The 12,461-nt window shown below is 59.5% G+C and overlaps 1 protein-coding gene across 7 annotated transcripts in view; it reads right to left on the bottom strand.

The window, feature by feature from the left end:
* Positions 1-12,461, bottom strand: part of FLYWCH1 (FLYWCH-type zinc finger 1) — a 35,810-nt gene that overhangs the window by 2,110 nt on the left and 21,239 nt on the right. For 4 of the 7 annotated variants that reach the window (XM_029946647.1, XM_029946645.1, XM_029946646.1 and 1 more), the window contains 7 exons: positions 12,021-12,461; positions 11,290-11,751; positions 9,778-10,200; positions 9,385-9,648; positions 5,917-6,180; positions 4,084-4,356; positions 2,199-2,263 (listed from right to left, as the gene is read on the bottom strand). In XM_029946647.1, coding sequence (XP_029802507.1) covers positions 2,199-2,263; positions 4,084-4,356; positions 5,917-6,180; positions 9,385-9,648; positions 9,778-10,200; positions 11,290-11,751; positions 12,021-12,354 — 2,085 coding nt within the window. In that variant the 5' untranslated portion in view covers positions 12,355-12,461. Of the gene's footprint in view, positions 1-2,198; positions 2,264-4,083; positions 4,357-5,231; positions 5,342-5,916; positions 6,181-9,384; positions 9,649-9,777; positions 10,201-11,289; positions 11,752-12,020 lie in introns of those variants that run through there. The other 3 variants (XM_029946643.1, XR_003911653.1, XM_029946644.1) reach the window with 3 other exon arrangements.

Raw genomic sequence — 12,461 nt, 5'->3', positions numbered from 1 at the left:
ATGTGCCTGTTGGCCATCTGGAGGTCCTCTTTGGAGAAGTGTCTGTTCAGGTCTTCTGCCCATTTCTTCACTGGGTTATTTGTTTTGTGGGTGTGGAGTTTGGTGAGTTCCTTGTAGATTTTGGATACTAGCCCTTTATCTGATATGTCATTTGCAACTATCTTTTCCCATTCTGTCAGTTGCCTATTGGTTTTCTTGTTTCCTCTGCAGTGTAGGAGCTTTTTATCTTGATGAGGTCCCAAGAGTTCAGTTTTGCTTTCATTTCCCTTGCCTTTGGGGATGTGTCAAGGAGGAAATTGCTGCAGTTGAGGTCAAGGAGGTTGTTTCCTACTTTCTCCTCTAGGGTTTTGATATTTTCCTGTCTCACAGTCAGGTCTTTCAGCCATTTTGAGTTTATTTTTGTGTACGGTGTAAGAAAGTGGTCTAGTTTCATTCTTCTGCATGTTGCTGTCCAGTTCTCCCAGCACCACCTGCTAAAGAGGCTGTCTTTTTTCCATTGGATACTCTTTCCTGCTTTGTCAGAGATTAATTGGCTGTACATTTGTGCAGGCTGCACTTTTCTTGATGGGAAGTTTGAAAACTACTAATTCAGTCTCTTTGCCTGTTACAGGTCTTCGGATTTTCATATTTCTTCATGGGTCAGACTTGGTACTTGCCTTTCTAGGAATGCCTCAGAGCCTTCCCTTACAATTCTTTTTCTAAAAGTTATTTTTCAAAATTTTTTTACATTTATTTATTTTTAAGAGATAAAGTAAGAGCATGAGTGGAGAGGGGCAGAGAGAGGAGGAGACACAGAATCTGAAGCAGCTCCAGGCTCTGAGCAAGTGTTCAGCACAGAGCCTGATGTGGGGCTCAAACCCACGAACTGTGAGATCGTGACCTGAGCCGCAGTCGGACACTTAACCGACTGAGCCCCCCAGGCGTACCATTCCCTTACAATTCCTGTGTGTGTGTGTGTGTGTGTGTGTGTGTGCGTGTGTGTGCGTGTGGGTGCGGTTTTTATCTGTGGGGTAGGCTGTAGTGTCCTTTCATTCTTGATTTTAGTAATTTGAATCTTCCCTATCTTTATTTTATTTTTAAAGATTTTACTTTTTTAATACTTATTTTTGAGAGACAGACAGACAGACTGTAAACGGGGAGGGGCAGAAAGAGAAGGAGTCACAGAATCTAAAGCAGGCTCGAACCCACAAACCGTGAGATCATGACCTGAGTTGAAGTCGGATGCTCACCCGACTGAGCCGCCCCAGCGCCCCAAGACTTTTTTAAAAATAAGGTCCACAGACAACATGGGGCTCGAACTCACAAGCCCGAGAAGCAGCGTCCCACGCTCCTCTGAGTCAGCGGGGTGGCCCTGAGCCTCCCCTATCTTTAAAACCCAATTCTGGGGGTGATGGAGCTAAAGGCTCATCAGTTTTGTTGATCCTTTCAAAGAACTGACTTTTCTCTATGTCATGAATTTCCATTCCCTACCCTCTCCCTCCAGCTTGAGGATCGCCTCCTCCGTGTTTTTGCAGGGCCTTCACCTGGAGGTTTAAGTTAATGATTCGAGATCTTCTTTCTTAATCTGCGTATTTACAGCTGCAGACTCCTGTCACTCAGGCTCTGCCGCGGGCCCGCCTTTGGGCTGTGCCTCCGTTTTGTTCATTTAGGGCTACTTTCCACTTTCCTTGGATCCCTCTGATCACTGGTCATTTATGAGTGTCCCGACCTTCTCTGTGCTCCTGGCCCCTGGCTTCATCGCGCCGTGAACAAATGACACACTGGGTGGGAAATCAGTCCTTGTAGAATCCTGGGGTCTTGTTTCAGGGCTGGGACTCGTGTGTCCCGGCGAGGGCTCCACGTGGGCTTGGGAAACTATCAACCTGTTGCTGGTGGCCTCTGTCCCATCACTCCCCTCCGTGGGGCACCCGTCGTGGGAGAGAGCTGCCATGCTTGAGGACACTTAGCAGCTCCGAGGAGGGGTCTGCACAGGGTGGGGCCGAGGCCGGCAGCCCCCGCAAGCCCTGGGGTGACTGTGGCCCCCGCTGACCTCTCTTCTCCAACCTCACGAGGGCCCTTGAGCCAGAACCCCGAGCCCAACACTCCTGAAAGCTTGCCCACAGAAGCTGAGGGCCACGGTGACTGTCTGGGGCTGGGAGCCGCCGTGTTGGGGGCGATTTGCGGCGCAAAGTCAGACAGCGACCCCGTTACCCGCCCACCTGCTGGGTTTCCGGAGGACCGGTCTGGACGCACAGCTGCGCTTCTGGCGGAAGTGTCATGTTTTCTGGGGGAAGAAAACGGAAAACGTGAATTAGGGACTCCTCTCTGGTTGAAGCGGCTAGGGCCACAGGCCCACACTCTGTGGCGATGACCTGACGGCTTCGAGGATACAGAAATCCGGCTGGAACGACCCTGACTCGGGCGGTCGCTGGGGATTCTGGTTTCCTAAGGCCCCAAACTCCCTGCGCCTGGTGAAGGGGGCTTTTCGCGACCCTGAGGGTCGGCGGTCAGCCCCGCCCTCAAGCAGATGGGGACGGAACGAGGGATCAGAGGCGCGGTGCCCTCCGCCTGGGCGCTCAGTCGTTTGAGCGGCCGACTCTTGGTTTCGGCTCAGGTCATGAGCTCAGGGATCGTGGGATTGAGCCCCGTGTCCCGCTCCGCGCTGGCAGCATGGAGCCTGCGTGGGATTCTCTCCTTCCCTCTCTCTCTGCACCCCCCGCCCCCCATGCTCTCTCTCAAATTAAATAAATGAAAACTTACAGAAAAACCTGAGGCGCCCCTACCGCACCAGAGACGGCCCTGACTTCTACTTCTCACGCACACGCACCGGTGGCTTTCTCGCAGAAATCTCCTTTTGTTTTTGTCTTTTTGAACAGAAATCAAATTTCTTCAGGTCGATTTACACAACTTGGATTCATTTCTGTATTTTATAAATTGTGGCCCTTATCATTTTAAGTTTATTTATTTTGAGAGGGAGAGAGCAAGTGAGTGTGAGTGGAGGAGGGGAAGAGAGAGAGGGAGGGGGGGAACGGGGGAAAGAGGGAGAAAGAGGGAGAGAGGGAGAACCCCAAGCGGGCTCCGCGCTGTCATCACAGAGCCCAAACTGGACTTGGGGCCCAAGCCCACGAACCATGAGCCGAAATCAAGAGCCGGACGTTTACCTGACTGAGCCACCCAGGCATCCCGTGGCCCTTACTATCTGCGTGAATTGACATAAACCACAAAAATGCCTCCTAAAGACTGGTTTTACATCCTGTTTATGTGAAGGGAACCCATCTTCAGTTCAGTAAAATTAATTATCAGCAAAGCCTTATGAGTGTGTGTGTGTGTGCGTGTGTATGTGTGTGCAGGCACGTGTATGTACATGTGTGCGCGTGAATATGTGTGTGCGCGCGTGTGTATGTACGTGTGTGTGCGTGTATATGTGTGTGCGGGCGCGCGTATGTGTGTGCGGGCACGTGTATGTACATGTGTGTGCGTGTATATGTGTGTGTGGGCACCTGTATGTACATGTGTGCGTGTGTGCATGCACACAGACATTACTACATTCTTCTGGAGAAATCTCTAGTTTTTCATCAGACTTTCAAAAGAGACTGCCCCAGGGGCGCCTGGGTGGCTCAGTCGGTTGAGCGTCTGGCTTCGGCTCAGGTCATGATCTCACGGTTCGTGGGTCTGAGCCTCATGTCGGGCTCTGTGCTGACAGCTAGCTCAGAGTCTGGAGCCTGCTTCAGATTCTGTGTCTCCCTCTCTCTCTGACCCTCCCCTTCTCAGACTCTGTCTCTCAAAAATAAATAAAAACCATCAAAAAAAAAAAAAAAGGAGACTGCCCCATAACCAGGAAGAGCTTCTAGAATAAAAGAAAGGAGAGAGGATGAATGAGAAGAGGAGCGGTCTTTGAGGATGGGACAGATGCCAGGGTGTTTTCCGGTTCAGGAAAAGGAGCCAGTGGACAGGAGAGGTAGAAGATTCTGGAAAGGCAGGAAGGCCAGGCATGAAGGTCCAGATGGCGCCTGTGCCCTCGGACGTCTGAGCCTTGGGCTGGTGGAGACGCAATGCCCGCGCCTCTGTCCTACTCCCACCTCTGACCCCCAGCCCCGTCCCCACCTGGGTCCTCCTGCTGGGGCGCGACGGGGAGCCGCTCCCGCTGCCGCAGGGCCTCCAGGCCCGCCAGGTCAGGCGGGTGGCAGTGGCTCCGCATCACCGTCACCAGCTGGCCCTGGCTGATGGCGCGGCTGCGGCAGCCCATGCGGCCCTGGTCCCGGCACATCCAGTACACCTTGTCCCCGGCCGCCTTCTCCTTCCGGTACAGGAAGGACTCGTACACCAGGAAGCGGCCGCCCAGCGAGGTCCGCAGGAACTCCAGAGGCTGCAGGGGCCCTGGGAGGAACGGGACAGAATGAACGGGGTGCCTCGGACGCAGGGCAGAGAGCACGTGGGCCAGGGACAGAGGCTGTCCCTGTGTCCCGCCAGCCCGTCCCCCTGCAATCATGCCGCACGACCCCCTCTGCTCTCTGCCTCCACACCTGCCCGTGCTGTGGGGCCCGTGGACGGAAGCTCAGGCTGCGGGCCCAAGGCGCCGGCCGGACACCCTCGAGCACGGGCGGCTCCGTCCGAGGGCTTTGCTGCTCCCGGGGGAGGCTGGCCCTGCCGCCGCCCAAACCCCGAGCCTTCCTGCAGGCCTCTCCCCACCCCGCTTGGACTCCACACTTGCTGGCGGGCACCCCAGGGCGGAGGCTGGTCTGGGCCCTGCACCAGGAGCCTCCTGGCTCTCTGTGCACCCTCCCTTGGCCAGCGGATAACCAACCAACTCTCTCTGGAGGCTTTTAAGGCCCTGAATTGAAAAGTCATGCCACGCTGGGGTTTGCGTGGCCAGAGAGACCGGAAGTGGGGGCGGCGGGCGGAGTGAAAGAGGAGGTGGGAAACAGACACCCGGGGAGGGGAGATGGAGTGTCCCGCAGAACGGGGGTGGGCGTCACCTCCCCCATAAATGGGAGTCGGTAGCTGGAAGCAGAGCCTCGCCCTGTTGGGGCCCAGCAGGCCAAAAAGCCTCCCGCACAGCCGGGGCGCAGGAGAACTATTTGGGAAGTGGAGGAACAAGTGGAAAGACTGTGAAACAACATTTGGCCTCCTGGGCTGCACACGTGGCTTCTGTTTAACCTATGATTTTCTTGTTACTTTGCAAAAGCAAAAAGGCATAGACTTTTAAGTTTTGAATCAACTTGAGTCAGTGAGAGACACCAGCTTTCCCTTACGTTATTTCTGTTCCCGGCTCATCGCCTGCTGTTGGGGCAAACACAATCCTCTGTCTAAAATTAACTTCTTGGGTAATAAGCGTCTTGCCCAGACATAACTGCTGAAGGGCCTTGAAGGAAAGAAGATTCTTTGAGAGACAGACTCCCTCATTCCTGTTTGGTTTTTTTTTGACTTCTGTTCTCACGGCTGTTCTCTCTTCTGTGATAAAAAATGATCCTTCCCAGAACATGTCTTACTTTTTCAAGGACCATAAACTAGGTAATCATTAAAGAAAAATGTAATCACCTATGGTATATAAGACACTGGCTATCTTAGTAAAGTGTGGCTTTACCACCATTCACGTTGTCTGTCTTCTTATAGATACTGCGCCGACACCAACCTCTTACTCAGAGACCCTTCGACTGGGGTGCGTGGGCTGGTCCCCCCAACACCCCCTCGCTCTGGCAGTCTGAGTGGGTGCTCCGGCCAGCAGCCAGCCCCAGAGTAGCCCCGGCTGTGAGCGGCGAGCCCAGACACAGCCCGGCCTGCAGGGAGCTCACGCCACGAGCAGACAGACTACCGGGCTTGGTGGCCAGGCCCCACCTGGCATGGGCGGTGGACCCAATATCCCAGGGACGCGCTCTGGCCTGCACGCCTGGGACCCGAGGCCACCCCCTTCACCCCCTCGCACCCCCGCACCCGCACCTGAGCTTTCCCGCTGGGCCGGGCCGGGGAGCTGCTCCCGCTGCCGCAGGGCCTCCAGGCCCCCCAGGTCGGGCGGGTGGCAGTGGCCGCGCATCACCGTCACCCGCTGGCCCTGGGTGATGGCGCGGCTGCGGCAGCCCATGCGGGCCTGGTCCCGGCACGTCCAGTACACCTTGTCCCCGGTCGCCTTCTCCCGCCGGTACAGGAAGGACTCGTACACCAGGAAGCTGCCCCCCAGAGGGGTCCGCAGGAACTCGGGGCCTCCTGGGGAGAGACGGGAGAGATGGGGGGAGGGAGAGCCTGGAGCCAGGTCCTGGGTCCAGCAGTGAGGTGATGGGGGCCCCTGTTCCCAAGGCCGGAGCAGCAGGGCTCCTGGAGGGAGACCCCCCCAGGGAGCGGAGCAGGCCCTGGAGCCCAGCAGGAGGCCCCCCCACCCCCACCCCAGCCTAGTCCCAGGAGCTCCGTTCCTGAGTGAGCCGCGGAGTGAAAGGAGGCAGGAGACACGGGAGGCCCTGAAGGCAGAAATCTGTCTCCCCACCTCAGGTGCCTGCAGGAAGGCGGCCACTATTTATCCTCGGTTCCCGTGGCCAGGCGAGGGGGTGCACACGGCAGTGTGGTCCTTGCCGAGTGGAAGGGACAGGCACAGGCCCTGTGGGGACAAGTGGCTCGGGGGTGAGACGGGAGTCGGGGTGAAGCTGTGTGCAGTGGGTGGGCTGTGGGGGCGAAGAGCATCCCCTCCCCAAGCTGGGTGGGGATGTGACCTGAGGGCGGTGGGAGGAAGCAAGGACTAGCGGACAGAGACCATGTCTTGGCGTGTGGAGGGTGAGGACCCAGAGGGGGGCTGTGCCTTCCACCCTGAGAACTTCCTCAGCCGCACGGGGACCACAGTGGAGCTGGAGACAGACTGCAGAGTCTGTGGTGGCTGCAGAAGCCGTTGGGGGGGGTGCGTCCTGGAGACAGCGGCAAGCACTGGAATGGGGTATATGACACGGCATGACAACGGGCTCTGAAGTGACAAAGCCACAGTACTCCAGGCCGGGAGCAGAGGGGGCCGCAGAGCAGAGCTGCGCCCGGAGCGTTAGAGGTGGGGAGCCCGGGCGTGCGGTCACAGAGGCTGGAGGGGAAGCCTCTGAGGACCGGAGAGCACAGGGGCCAAGCCCAAGGTGGGCTGGGGGGGGGGGTCCCTCGAGGGGAACTGGATGGGGTCAGTCATGTGGGGAGCGCACCCGGGCGGGAGGTGGCGGTGGTCTGTCCTGCAGGCTGGCACTCCCCGCCCGTGCGCCCCGCCATCTCCCAGAACCCTGTCCAGTGGGTGCCCCGGCTGTGGGCACTGGCAGGCCTGCAGCCACAGAGGCAAGACCGGGGCCCTCGGGCCAGAGTCGCCATGCAGGGCCGCAGACGCCTGACCACAGGCCCCCCCTCGGCGCCGCATCCAGAGCTTCTCAGCCTTGCCCTTGACCATCAGCAGCTGGGCACAGGTCTCCAGACATTCGAGAGCAGGTTTCCCCGGAAGGAAGAGACCGAAGCAGGCACACCGAGAAAAGGCGCTCGGGGAAAACAAGGCCGTCGCCAGAGGCAGGAGACAGAGGCCTCCTCCCGAAGGGCTCCAGAAGAGAGGTCCAGATATGACAGCAGAAATGCAGCCATTAACAGGAAAGACTAGGGGACAAAATGGAGGGGAGGGTCCAGGCAGACAGACCTGGACGACAGACATCCGACCAACAGGCACAACGCAGGGAAACAGGCAGGGAGCAGAAGTCACGGAAGAGCAGGACAGAGTCACTCTGAGAGGGAACTGAGCTTCTGGCCCCCGAGGCCCTCAGCACAGCCAGGTACCCCAGGGATGGAGCCGCGACCCCTAACCAGCAGCAAAGACGCATCCGAGGCGCGGGACCAGCCCTCCGAGAGCCGTGGCCGGCCCAGCCGGGGCCAGACAGCCGCAGAAAAGGCCTTCAACCAGGAGCTCCACCGGCCCCCATCCCTCCCGCTGTGGCTCGGGGAGGGACCAGGAGGGACTCTGCAGCAAGACGAGGGGCTCAACCCAGCAAGAGAAAGAGGGGCTCAGGCGCGGGGCCCCTGGGAAGACCGGAGCCCAGGCTGGAGCCGCCCCCTGCCCGGCCACCGCACGCCTGAGGACGCAGGACGCAGGACGAGGCCAACACAGAGCAGCTGCCCGGGGGAGGAGGGCGGAGAGAACAGCCTCGGAAGGACTGGGCGCCCTCCCGGTGACACGCACCGCAGGGGCACTGAGAGGGCGGGCCAGCGGGCAGCGGGCCCAGAGACTACAAACCAGCTGACTGCACGGACCAGACACCCTGTGAGCGGCTGGCCATCTGCGGGGAGTCAGGGGTGAGGGCGGGGAGGGGACTGCCTTGTGCCTTGTAACTTCTTCCCCTGTCCCCAGTCACATGGAAATGGAATAAAAAATGAGAATCAGAAGGAAACAAAATCAGGGACACCTGGATGGCTTACTCTCTCTTGCACCTCTCCTGCTCACTCTCTCTCTCAAAAGAAATAAAATGCAAAGCAAAGCAAAGCAAAGCAAAGAAAAGAAAAGAAAAGAAAAAGCTCTCAAGTTTGAGGGAACTTTGGGGCCGAAGACTTTTTCTTTTTAACAAGACTTTTTAAAAAAATGTTTATTATTTATTTTTGAGAGAGAGAGAAACAGAGCATGAAAAGGGGAGGAGCAGAGAGAGGGACACACAGAATCCCAAGCAGGCTCCAGGCTCTGAGCTGTCAGCACAGAGACCCATGCGGGGCTCGAACTCACGAACCCGGAGATCATGACCTGAGTGGAAGTCTGATGCTCAAGCGACTGAGCTGCCCAGGCGCCCCGGGGCCAAGGAGACTCTGAAGACAGCCCCACTTACTCAGAAAACCAGAGGCCTGGGGGCCCCTGAAGGACACGGACCGGAGGCGGGTGGGGGGCCCAGACTGGGCCTCAGCGCTCTTCTTAGCAAGAGGATGAGGGGGATTCCGACCACAGAGACAAAACACCAGGCAGACAAAGATGAAAAAAGCAGGGCTCTGACACTTGCCGTGGGTCCCGTAGGGACCATGACATTTCTGGAGAACCACAGGAGGAGAAGGAATGTCACCTCTCACGCCTAAGCCGCCTGGTGTAGGATGTGCTGGGTACAGGCACGTGTCAGCCATGGCACAAGCTGCTTGTGTATTAGCTTCTCTGTAAATCTTGCAAATTCATAAGAAAAAAGCAGGAGGCGGCGGAGGAAGAGGAGGGGGCTGGGGTTTATCAGGTGCTGCAGAGATTTCGGCGCTGGACTGGGCAGGCCCAGGAAGGGTAGGAGATGGCTCTAACTACTTCCAGAGGGTTCCCACAAGGACAAGAGGGTGCTTGCTGGGGGACACGGCGGCAGTGGCGGGGTGGGGGAGAAGGGTCAGAGGGAAAGGCTGGCTGTCTGGGTCGCTTGCCTGTCCCCTGTGCCCACTGGTGGCAGTCTGTCCTACCTGGGCTTCCCCGCTGGGCCCCACCAGGGTGCTGCTCCCGCTGCCGCAGGGCCTCCAGGCCCCCCAGGTCGGGCGGGTGGCAGTGGCCGCGCATCACCGTCACCCGCCGGCCCTGGGTGATGGCGCGGCTGCGGCAGCCCATGCGGGTCTGGTCCCGGCACGTCCAGTACACCTTGTCCATGGCCGCCTTCTCCCGCCGGTACAGGAAGGACTCGTACACCAGGAAGCTGCCCCCCAGAGGGGTCCTCAGGAACTCGGGGCCTCCTGGGGAAAGACGGCAGGACGGGGTGTGGGGGGGAGTTCAGGGTCTTGGGATCCCCTCCTACTTCCCTGGACTGGGGAAGCACGACTGGAGGGGGGGGCCCAGCTCCGGGCCGGGTGGGAAAGACTCACCCAGGTCATCCTCCTGGTCCCCAGCGGGGGAGCCTCGCAGGGCTGGGGGCTGGGCCAGGACCTTGGTGCGCTTTCTAGGCCGGGCTCTGCTGAGAGTCAGGGGCCTGGGCCCGCTGCGGGAGAGCAGCTCGTCCACTTGGCCCCCAGGCCCACCCGGCCGGGCCTGCAGCGTTGCCATGGCCTTCTCCTGCTGCCGCCGGGCCTTCAGGCCCTCCACGTCCGGCTGGTGGCAGTGGCCGCGCATCACCGTCACCCGCTGGCCCTGGGTGATGGCCCGGCTGCGGCAGCCGTGCAGAGCGTGGTCCCGGCACGTCCAGTACACCTTGTCCCCCACGGCCTTCTCTCGCTTGTAGAGGAAGGACTGGTGCACCAGGAAGCGGCCCCCGTAGCACGTCCTCAGGAACTCCAGGGCGGGGGGTTGTCCTGGAGGAGGGGGCTGGGCAGTCATGCCGGCCGAGGAGGTGCAAGGTGCCAAGCTCCTTCTCCTCTGTGCTGACCCATATCGGACTTGCATGGGCCCCGGGCACACTCCCACTGACCCCCCACCCACTGACCCGGGAGGAGTTGTGGTTCTTCTGGAGGTCAGTGGGGCAGCCACGGCTCTCGGTGGTTACATGTCACACCCAAGATCACGTACCCAGGAAGGACAGTCACATCCAAGGTCATGCACCCGGGAAGGAGAGTCACATCCAAGGTCACGCACCCAAGAAGGACGGAGTTAGCTTTGACTTCACAGCCTATGCACTCAGTCACTCATGGCCAAGGTTTTTTTAGGGTTTATTTGCAACTTTTATCTAATTTTTGAATAACACATACACGTGCCATGAAAAACAAATGGTGGCAAAAGACACACAGGAAAAAATGAGTCTTCCCTGCCCCGCCTTGCCCCTGCCGGCCCTCGGTACCAGCACAGCAGCTGCCCTAAATCCGTCCATCCTTGAACCTGGGTCAGGAGGGAGCCAACGCTTGGGATTGAGCCCACCTCGAACTTACTGGTCGTGAAGGGCGCACAGCGGACTTCGGGCGCCGGGGGCTCAGCCCAGCACACACCAGACCCGTGCCGAGACCCCGCCCATCACATGCCCATCCGCCCGCTCCTGAGCTCTCCCCCAGCCTGAGGGAGCTCCTGAAACTCCAGAAACTCAGCACCTGTTCTGAAGTCACCCAGCTCCATGAGGTGGGCTGTGACTTGAACACTCCCCCCTCGGCCAACCTTCCCTAAACTCCTGGGTTTCCAGCACTACCTGGGCCTGTTGAAACTCAGGTTGCTGGCCTCACGCCAGATCTTGCTGCATCAGAAAGTTCCAGAAGGCCCTGGGACCCCTGGCTCTGGAGCACTAGTTGTATCCCATGGGCTTAACGATTTGGGGGACATGTTTATATTTTTCAATCATCTTGACTTTGAGCACATTAGAAAGCCAAGAGGGAACCCTCACATTTCCCTACGGGCACAGGGAAGGGCCTGCAGGCTCCTGCTTGCCTCAGCGTGGAGCCCGGCGGGGAGGCACTCACCGATCCCCAGTGTCGGGCGCTTCTTGGGGGGCAAGCTCAGCAGCGACAGGGCGCGTAGGCCCTCGTCCTCCTCCGTGGCCGGCTTGCTCAGCACCACGCCAGGGGCGGGCTCCGGCTCCTCAGGGCACAGCCACGGGCCCGCCCCCTCCAGTGGCTCCTCCACTCGGCCTCCAGGGCCCTCCGGAGCCCCCAGGCCTTCAGGCAGGGCTGGGGCGGGCAGCTTCTGTCTCCTGCGCCGGGCTTCCAGGCCCTCCTCGTCGGGCGGGTGGCAGTGGCCCCGCATCACGGTGGCCCGTGGGCCCCGGGTGACGGCACGGCCCCGGCAGCCCAGCTCGATGTGCTCACGGCACTTCCAGTAGACCTTGTCGCCCACAGCCTTCTCCTGCTTGTACAGGAAGTGCTCGAGCACCAGGAGGCGGCCCCCAAAAGGGGTCCTCAGGAACTCCAGGGGTGTGGGGGCTGCTGAGGGCAAGGGGGGGCAGGTTAGCTGGTGCAGAGCAAGGCTTGAGACCAAGGGGACGGATGGGAGCGACGGGGGATGCACAAGGATGACATCCTGAGATGGTCACACCAGCCTGAGACAGAGTCATGATGAGAGACGAGGATGCTTAGCTCAGAGGAGGGATGGGACTCCAAGGCCACCCCCCTGGAAAGGGGGTCCACAGGGCCTATGTCTGAGCATGCATGGCCACAAAGGTGGCTGGGCCAGGGGCAGCAGGCCTTGAACTCACCCGTGTCTGGCTGGCTGCGTTTATGCTCAGGGACCCGGGGGGGTGGCTGGACTGTCCCTGCTTGCTCCTCCCCCGGCAGGATCGGGGGGGTCCTGGCCAGTGTGTCAGGGTCACACACCTCCAGGGTGATGATGCAGTGCCCTTCTTTGGTCTGGGAGTCCACCTCATCCACGTTCTCTGTGGAGGCTTCCAGCAGGACCAGCTTGGAGAACTCTTCGGGCTTCATGGGGGCTGCAGGGATCACATCTGTCCCTGGCTCAGGGGACTCTGGGGACGGCTCCTGGCCAGCCTTCACACTCTCGCCCTCCTGCTCGCTGGGCTCGGGCAGCGGCATCCTGGGACGATGGCCGGTCCCCCGGGCCACGCTCAGGCCCCAGGAGACGGATTTCTCCTCCTGCTCCTCCTCCCTGGTGGGGAACCTGGCAGTCCAGGGGCTCCGTC

The sequence above is a fragment of the Suricata suricatta genome, chromosome 8, assembly GCF_006229205.1.
Source record: "Suricata suricatta isolate VVHF042 chromosome 8, meerkat_22Aug2017_6uvM2_HiC, whole genome shotgun sequence".
NCBI lineage: Eukaryota > Metazoa > Chordata > Mammalia > Carnivora > Herpestidae > Suricata > Suricata suricatta.
Note: the sequence above shows the minus strand (reverse complement) of the source record. Positions and strands in the feature narration are given on the sequence as shown.